We start from the raw sequence: 9,689 nt of genomic DNA, 5'->3' as shown, positions 1-9,689 counted from the left end.
GCTTAGATCAGGCTGGCATCAAACTCACAGAGATCACCTGTCTCTGCCTTCAAGTGCTTGTGTTAAATATGTGCATAATCATACCCAACTCCTAGATTATTCTAAAATATATTTAAGTACCCAAATGTCACATATTTAAATAAATGGCAATATCAAGGCAATCAGAATCCAAAGAATGGAACTATAATTAATATTAAACTGAGAATGCTTTAAATTATACAAACTCCAAACATGTCCAACAATGGAGACATAACTATATATAGGAATATTTACTTGTCTAAACATTGTCCCCCCAAACACACATGCCACATACTGTAGCAAGGTGATGAAACACAAAGGCAGTCATGTAAAAATGCAATTTTCACATGGAAACAATGTTCATATCAGAAAGCAAATTTTCATTTTTAACTGGGAGTATCTCAACATGAATCTTCCCTATTTGTATGTAAGACTCTCTAGACAGCGTTTTAAAATCTCGGAAGAGCCAGGAGAAATACCTGCAGTCCCAGCGCTCAGAAGGCTGAAACAGGAGGATCAAAAATTTGAGTTCATCCTGAGTGGAGTTTGAGGTAATCCTAACTTTTATATATATACATATATATATATATGTGTGTATATATATGTATATATATTATATGTAAATATATATGTAAATATATATATTTGCCAGTTGTCTTAGATACTGTTCTTTTTTTGTTTTGTTTTGTTTTTGTTTTGAGACAGGATTTCTCTGTATAGCCTTGGCTGTCCTAGAACTCACTCTGTAGACCAGGCTGGCCTGGAACTCAGAAATCCGCCTGCCTCTGCCTCCCAAGTGCTGGGATTAAAGGCGTGCGCCACCACTGCCCAGCTAGATACCATTCTATTACAATGATGAGACACCATGAACAAGGTAATTTATGAAAGAAGGTGTTTAGCTGGAAGCTTGCTTATGATTTCAGAGGGTGAGGCCATGACCATCATGTCTGAGAGCATAGAGCCAAGCAGGCAAGCATGGTGTTGGAGCAGTAGCTGAGAGCTTACTTCTGATCCATAAGGAGCAGGCACAGTGATTCTGGGCCTGACAAGGGCTTTTGCAATGTTAAAGCCCACCTCCTCCAACAAGGCCACACCTCCTCCAACAACACCTCACCTCCTAATCTAAACAGCCCACCAACTGGGAACCAAACATTCAAATCTATACACAAAGGAGGGCTATTCTCATTCAAGCTACCACATAAAGGTGACACAGTGCCTGTAAATGTAACTACCAGAATCAGGAAGGAGGATGTGTGTTGTAGCAGTTGCCTCTGAAATCAAAACCTTCCATCTTGGAAGAAACCTTGTTAAGACACAAGATGCAAAAGGGATAGTAGTGAAACAACAGTATATTATTAAGGAAAATGAAAAATCCCATCCTGCAGAGAAGGTAGTTAAGCTCAGAAATAAACAACTCAGTAGCTTCAGGAAATTCCTGAAATTACCCAGATAAACTCGCTCCTCCCTCTCCAAGCATATAGAAGCTATAAAAACAGCCAAGACTCACACTCTACTAGCTGGGCTGTCTTGAAGAGGTTTAGACAAATTTAACTACCCAGAAAGGGTGCCCCCCAACCTTTCTTGAGCTGCCTGCAGGCTGTGCACTGTGCTCCAGGTTCCCAGCTTTTGTGAGCTGTCACCCATGCTGGGGTGGGTCTTGCTGATGCAGCCGTCTTCCAGTCATCTGTGATCTTCTAAGTAAGCCCAATAAAACTTATCGGCTCACACGATGGACTTTGGTAGTTTTCTTGGGTTCCCTATCTCAGGCGAGTAGATGTTTGTTCACCCAAGAATATCATTACACCACAGAGGATCAGTTAAAACTAGGAGTTTCAGGCCAGTCCAGGCTACATAGCAAGACCCTATCTCAAAATAAAATACAAATAGTAAATCAATAAAATGTTCCTCCTGAAGACGCAGATGATTTTAAGATACAGCTTGTACAGAATAAGCCACTAAGGTTACCACATGCAACACTCCCTTTGCTGGGTGTGGTAGTGCAAACCTGTGATACTAGCACTCAGGAGGATGAAGCCAGTGGATCACAAAGTTCATAGACTAGCATCCCTAAGAAATTTAAGGCCAGCCTGAGGAGTATCACTCCATTCTGAAAAAAAAATACATCCTTTCCAAAAGCAATTGAAAATAAATGCTCCTAAGGCATAACTCAGAAAAAAGCTTAACTAAAATCACATCCTAGGAACACTGAATTGGATGTCATTTCCAAAATTTAAATACGTCACTTTTCATCCTGGAAGAATATACAGATTGTTTGTGACATTTACAGAAGGGAAATTGGGGTGAGCATTCAGCAAATAAAAATACAGGTTATACAATTCAATTTCAATTTCAGGAACTCCATGCAATATTTTAAGTTACATATATATATATATATATATATATATATATATATATATATATATATATATATATATATCATGTGTTTTACCTGGTAAGAACAGAAATAATTTAATGGACTTTCAAAGTAATAATATAAAAATAAAAAGTGCAAAGACCCAGATTTCATATTATGTTTGTTAAACCAATGGGTGGAAGGGAAGTAAAACCTAAAAGCAGTTCTGTTGGGTTCAATCCAAAGGTTTCGCTTCAAGCAACGATTTAGTGCGACTCTCAAAGTATAATTTCTACCTCTACAATTTTGTGATCACTAAAATCAAGAACAGCCCCAAGGTTTGCTGTAGCATACAGATGGTTCACCACTGATTGCACTCTTCCCATTACCTGCAAAAAACAAACCTCTAACAACATACTTAAAACTAATCTAACTTAATGGGAAATTAAAAAAAAAAAAAGCTTTTTCTACCTGCCAGATACAAGTCAGCACAGTCACAGCTTGTTAGCACCTCTTAATAAGCTCGCAGAACAGAGTTCTATGCCTTGTCTACGTGCATCTCCAAGCAGAGTTCAAAATAAATGCCAAAAAGCAGGTAGAAAAACAAGAGATATCATTTTCACCTGCTTGAGTCTAACATAACTGGTGAGACATTACTAGGATAGCCCCAACACAGAGTATATCAGAAATTTGTGCTACTTTAAAGATGAGGCTTCCTACTGCACTAAATCCAGTTAGAAAATTCATATGGGAAATGTACAAAAACAAAAAAAAACATGTTCATGCTTTAAACAATCTGCAAATTATATTTTCCCTGTAGTAAACATTCTGGTTTCATATAAATTGAAATGACCAATTTGGAGATTCCTCTCCTCTCAAAGTAATGCCAGTCCTTTAAAGCTACTTCTTTTTCCCATATAGATCCCTGAATCACTCTCAAGTCTGAAGCCAAGCCAGCCACCACACTGGGAGCCCGGACATTTTTCCAGAGGCAGTGGTCTCACCTGAGCACAGTGTGTGATCATGTGTGGTGTTTGTAATACTGCAAGTAGGTTCCACCCAACACTGCACCAGCAACATCTAAGAATAGGAGCCAGGAAGTTTTGTTTTGTGGTTTTTTTTTTTTAAAACCTTCACTATCAATTCTAAAGCACAGCTTGGACTAAGAACATTACATTACTTAGACGACTCAACATCATATTAGGCAACACTCATACTAGGGTTACACAGGACTTTCATCCATCCTGAGGTTAAATGTCTCCTCTCCAGATGACTCACAACTAGTCACAAGGCTAGTTCTTTGGTGCCATTTTATGGACTGAAAAACTCTTAAGATAATTGCTCAGCTTCTATCCAAACAGCCTACAGAATCCATGCCAAAGCTTCTCCTAGAAGAAGCATACAGACAGAATATACTCAACTGCTCATAATATAGCTTGACTCTAATATTTCAGGAGAAAATCTTCCCTCCCATACACGCATGTGTGAGCATGCACACACACAACTCTGGGACCAGGATGGTGATTTTTAAAATTCACTTCATTGCCTTACATATGAGGTCATGAACCATATTCATGGGGGAAAATACATTACACTCAGAGTCTACTGGATTTATTATTCAGGAAGAGAGGGAAGTATAGTTTAATCCATTTCAACAGCAACAAAAAAGAAGCTACAAGAAAATGAAGGAGTCATTTCTTTTTTGTCATTTGCCAGTGACCCATGTATGTGTAGCCGAGTAAATTACCCATTCCATTCAGTGTTTAGATTACTGCACTCTCAAAGAGAGAAAATCATTTCCTTGAAATTCAATAATACAACCAACATATTATGTTTCAAATATTGTACACTTCAAAAATAAAGTCATTTTAAATCAGTACAATGTTCTCAATCTTGCTTGTTTTATAGATATACAACAACATACAGTCCTGTTTGATCACCCCATTTCTCCATGCCAGAGTCAATTCATAAAGCAATCCCTTTACTAGATAGATTCTAAGAACCAGGAACAATATCAGAAACAACATGTACTCCAAACGTTTCTATTATCAGAGACCTCCATAATATATGTACATGCTGTTCTATCAAAACAGAGAAAAGCATATGCCTCTAAGAGGACAAACTATGATACCCTCCATAACTAGACCTACATGGATATAACAGACATTCTGTCAGCTCCTAAGATACCTGAAATGAGTCTTGTTTGCATAAAAGTAAGACAATTGAAGGAAGGAAGGGAGGGAGGAAGGACAGAAGCAAGGAAGGAAGGAAGGGAGGAAGGAAGGAAGGAGAGAAGAGAAAGCTTCTGTTAACAAATTATGCTGCTTAAGGAAAACAAACTAAAAACAAAAACAAGCCAAAAAAAATATTGTCTCCATCCTGAATAAGCATCACCTCATTAGGAAAAATTACAGTAGGTCTTTCTATACTGGGTCAAAGCTGGATACAAATTCTATAGGATCTCCCAGTCTTTTTATTTGTTTTGAGAGGTCTTGCTAGGTTGTTCTAGCTGGCCGTTTCTTTCCTAACCACCACAGACTAACCTCAAACTCACAGCCATTCTTCTCCCCCCACCTCCTGAATGCTGGTATTAGCAGCAGGAGCCACAAGAGCTGGATTTGGTATTGATTTTCAAATTAAGAATTTGAATTTTCTGTGCAAACAAATTCCTTAAACTGGTGTCAGTAAAAGGCATGCATAATTTCCAATGTGAAGAATTTAAACACTGTAAATATACAAAGCACTTCACCGTTTCTAACAGTGTTCACGGATATAATCTTGTTTTAGCCTCTCAGGAAAGAGTTCCACGAAGCTGTGCCAACACCTGCATTTTTATAAATTATAAAGCAAAAGACAAAGATGTTAAATATGTTGTCTAAGATCCCTTCACAGGATTCTACTGTCTCTTTTTTGAAACAGAAAAAAAATTACAAAGGATTCTACTTATTCTCATGTTGCTATATAACCCAAGCTTTTCTGAATAATAAAATATAATCAAGACATACATATACATCATATTAAATCCTAAATGTCACAGTCTCTCCAAACTCTGTATTAATGTTTGTTAACCTTTACATAACGACCCTTTATGAAATCTAATGATAACTGAAGATCTTTCCCCCTGCACAAAGGCATATAAGCAAATCTTCACACCAGCCTTTTTCATAATAACTAAAGAGCAAAAACTACCCAAATGTTCATTAGCCATTGGATGGATTAATAAACTGCAGCAAATCTATACAATAAATTACCATTCGGCCACACAAAGGAGTGCTGAAAACGTCACACTAAAAGAAACTGGCTAAAACAGCAACAATCACACAATCTCATGCATATGGGAAGTCTTGAAAAGTTGATCTCAAGGTTTGACAGCAAAATGGATTTAACCACAGGCTGGGGAGAAGAGGGGAGGAGAAGGAAGTAGAAAGGTTGATCAAGGAGTACTGACTTAGAGTTAGATAGGAGCAAGAAGCTTTATTACACTATTGCATAGTAGGTTAACTACAGATAATAATAAATGCTGCACCTTTCAGAAATCAAGAAAAAAGTATTTAGAAAGCCTTTACCATAAAGAATTGTCAAGTGCTGAAAGAAATATATTTAACCCGACTTAATATTTATGTGATTCTCCATTGACGTGTTCTTCTATTAGTAAAATAAATTTAAGGGCTAGGGATATGGCTCAGTTAGTGAAGTGTATGCATGCAGGCATAAGGCCTTCAGTTCAGGTCCCCGGCACCCACAAAAAGTCTGGGCTGATGCACACCTTTAATCCTAGCACTGAGAGACAGAAATGGAAAGATGCTTGCAGTTTATTGGCCAACTAGTCTTACTGAATTGGTGTGCTCTAGGTTCAGTAAGAGACCCTGTCTCAAAAAATAAGGTATATAGTGATGCTGGAAGATATCACATGTCTACTTTTCTCTATACTCCATATACATATGTATATGCATGAATACTTATACCCACACAAACATGAACACACACATATACCACACACACACAAAGAAAAAATGTCCAGAATAGGCAAACTAATGGAACTATAAAGTAAACTAATTTTTGCCTATGGCTTGAGAGGATGTTAGGTAAATGTGGATTGACTACCTGTGAGGTCTCTTGTTGTGGGGATGACTATGTTCTAAAAGTGACTGTAGGAGGTGAAGAATACACAGAAAAGTACTAAATTGTATACTTTAAAATGTTTCAATTGTATTGTATATGAAAATTGTGTCTCAATAAAAATATTCTTTTATTTGCAGTGCCTGGAATCAAATCCAAGGTCTTATGTCTATAATGCAAGAATTCTACCACTGAACTATATTACAGTCCTTCAATAAAGATATTTTTTTTAAATAACCATTACCATAGGCAAATAAAATTTACCAGAAATTTCCTGAGCCCCCAAAATTCATCTACAAGTGTAATAGGGTCCAAGAACCAAAGTTAGTCAATTCTAACAATTATCAAATTTTCTTTATTTCATAAATGTTTTACTTCAGTTGTCCCAACAACTACCAAAACTATGCCTCATCTTTTTAAGACCTCTATGCCATTCGATCATGTGATCATAGTTTTCAATACTGATTCTTTATAAACAAATAGTACAGTTTCATAAGTATAAGCTTAAGAGCTAGGTCCAGGAATAGCAGTGCACCCCGCCCCCATAACTCAAGCATTCAGGAAGCTAAGGCAGGAAGATCAAACAGCTCAGGTCAGACCGGGCTATACAGTAAAACTCTATCTCCACAAAAGGTAGAAATAATCTTTAATGATTGAGCATCTATTACTTGCAAGGAATAGTTGTAATTAAAAAAAAATGTAAAAATTTGTCATAAAACCTAATAAGCAAAAGGACCATACACACATAGTAATATTTAAAATAGAAAGGAAAACTTCCATTTAAAAAGGTCAGAGAAAATCAGCCAGGAAGAATGAGTTTAGCCTTGAAAAAATAGGAGTTGACCATTAATAAAAAGGGATATGGGGAATTCTAAATGAAAGCAGAAACAGAGAACCAAAAGAGGGCTAAGCATGCCCAAGTTAGTTCTACTAAGCCAATGAAGGCTGCTGAGGTGGCAGTTATGAAATCAAGTCTGCTATGTTCAAAAGGCAACTGTATATGCATGCAAGTGAGAGTCGGGAAAACTGTGGTAAGGAAGCACAGGAGCCCACTGCGAGAATATGAAGAAAAGGTTGCCAAATCTGATTTACTTTAGGACATTTTTTAAATGTCGAGGCATGCTGCAAAGATAGTGGTCTTAAATGAGCCGTAGCTGCTCATTTAAAGCTGCAGATAGAAGCCAGGTATGGTCTAGGGACCAGTAGTTCCATCTACTTGGGAGGTTGATTTGTGCCTTGGAGTTTGAGGCCAGAGTTTGAGCAGCCATTTAGGAAAACCCTGTCTGATAAAAAGAAGAAAAGAAGAAACAAGAGAAAGGAAGGGAAAGGAAAGGAAAGGGAAAAGAAAGAAAAAAAGGAAAGATGGCTGCTGTGTTTCACTGTGGTACATATTTATCCAAGAAAACTCATATTCCAAAATATTTGAACTTCAAGTTCTTGCTATACTGAGTTTGTGGGATTAGGAGGATCCAACTTGTTCTTAGGTTGCCTTTGCGGTTAGCTACATTCTGTAAGTTTTCAGTAAAACGGTCTTGATCAGAGTGGGAATCAAACTTTCTGGCAACCAGGTAAAGCTGAACTCCCAAACAGTAAGCAAAATGGCACACTGCAGGAGCAAATGCTGTCTGTGTGAGTCAGAGAGGCTGGTGGAGCACGGCATCATTTCCCTTGAAATTGCTTTAGTTCTCTGAGCCTAGGCTGTCCGTGTGTAATAACCACAGGCAGTAACCATTTCTGGGTTATATATTTACCACGTGGTCGGGAACTGAGCAGATGGCATTAGGGGTGTGTACCTGCCTGGCACAGTTGAGGATTGGTCATGCTTAAGAGAGACAAAGAGGCCGGAAGAGGCTGAAGGCTATCTAAAATGTTTCATTCCTACACAAAGCGATGTTAACCTCAGTGACTAAGAAAGGGCTACAGAAGTGTCTCACTGACTCCCTCCCTACTCACTCGCCAAAGAAAGAGGCCTGGCTCTAATCCCCAAAGACCAGGGTGCCAAATCCAAACAGGCTTTTTACTTTCACCCTGCAGCCCTCCACTCCCTTTTCCCCTTCCGCTCTAGGCTTACTTGTCCCGGATGATAGTCTGCAGCTCCCGGATCTGATCATTCATAGGCAGCAACTTAAGCTGAGCCCCAATCTGTCGGGGGAGTTCACAGTCACCTAGCAGGGAGTCGCCGACAGGTGCATCGTAGTTGCCACTGTCACTACTGTCTCTGTGGTTCTCAGGGTGAAGATTAGTGCTGCAGCAGGCCAGAGAGTCCCGCTCCGAAAGCACGCTAGAATGGGCGTGCCCAGGGAGGAGAGTCAGCTTAGCCATAGCAGCTTTATTTTCCTCTGCATGATCCAGGACCCGGTCCTCAGCTAGCAGACGCTCGGGACTTGGGCTCGAAGTAGAGTTTACTTGCCGGTTGTGACAGGGCATGGAGTCCGGACGCTGTAACTCCGTGGCCATAGGCGGGGCCCCGAGCTATCCCCGATGCTTTCAAACCCTAGGGATAAAGGGATAAAGGGCAGGAAGTAAGGGATGCGGACTCGTGCTTTCTCGTGGCCCCCGCCTCCTTCAAATCTCTAACCCCGGCTGCCCTCTCACCCCTAGGCCTCCGAGGTCCTTTCGCACGCTTTGCCTATACCCGCCCACACCAGACGCACTGCCGGCTTAGACACCTTATTGGCCTATCTCTGTGCCAGTCTACAGCATGCAAGTTTGTTAACTCTTTTAAGTCTTCCCTGCTTGTGAGATTATCACACATAGTTTGGTAGACGTGGCTAAGCCAGAGATTCCTGGTTGCTGAGTCCTCAGAAAACCTCTAGGACTTCTTGCAATCAGAACTTTGGTACAGCCAAGAAAAGATACGGGTGGATTATACACGCAAGGCACATGTTTTCTAACTTTCTGACTTGGCAAAGAAAACATACTTGGGTAGTCAGTTGCATCTTCAAGCTAAAGGCTTATCTGTGTAACAGAAGAAGCAAAGTAAGAACAGCTAGCAGGCTGGCCTTTCTAGATGTTCTATAAGATGCCATTTCTTAAGTATGCTTGACCACTAAAATTTTTCTTACTGATATGGGTTGGGCACTGTATTGCACAGGTTACTGTGGCATAATTTTTTTCATTACGCTGTTCTTTGTTCTTCCAAACAATATTTGGAAGGATGGTTTTTAAAAATGTATAGACACCTACCAAGAAAGTCTAG

General features: G+C 39.3%; 1 protein-coding gene across 2 annotated transcripts in view; it reads right to left on the bottom strand.

Annotated features, from left to right (window-relative positions):
- Positions 1–9,130, bottom strand: part of Uprt (uracil phosphoribosyltransferase homolog) — a 23,849-nt gene extending 14,719 nt beyond the window's left edge. Inside the window, exons 1-2 of one of the 2 annotated variants that reach the window (XM_031366325.1) lie at positions 9,086–9,130; positions 8,562–8,984 (exon numbers count right to left, since the gene is read on the bottom strand). In XM_031366325.1, the coding sequence (XP_031222185.1) occupies positions 8,562–8,947 (386 nt within the window). In that variant the 5' untranslated portion in view covers positions 8,948–8,984; positions 9,086–9,130. The other variant, XM_031366324.1, reaches the window with a different exon arrangement.
- Positions 9,131–9,689: the final 559 nt, after the last annotated feature.

Source organism: Mastomys coucha, chromosome X (genome assembly GCF_008632895.1).
Source record: "Mastomys coucha isolate ucsf_1 chromosome X, UCSF_Mcou_1, whole genome shotgun sequence".
In the NCBI taxonomy this organism is placed as follows: Eukaryota; Metazoa; Chordata; class Mammalia; order Rodentia; family Muridae; genus Mastomys; species Mastomys coucha.
Note: the sequence above shows the minus strand (reverse complement) of the source record. Positions and strands in the feature narration are given on the sequence as shown.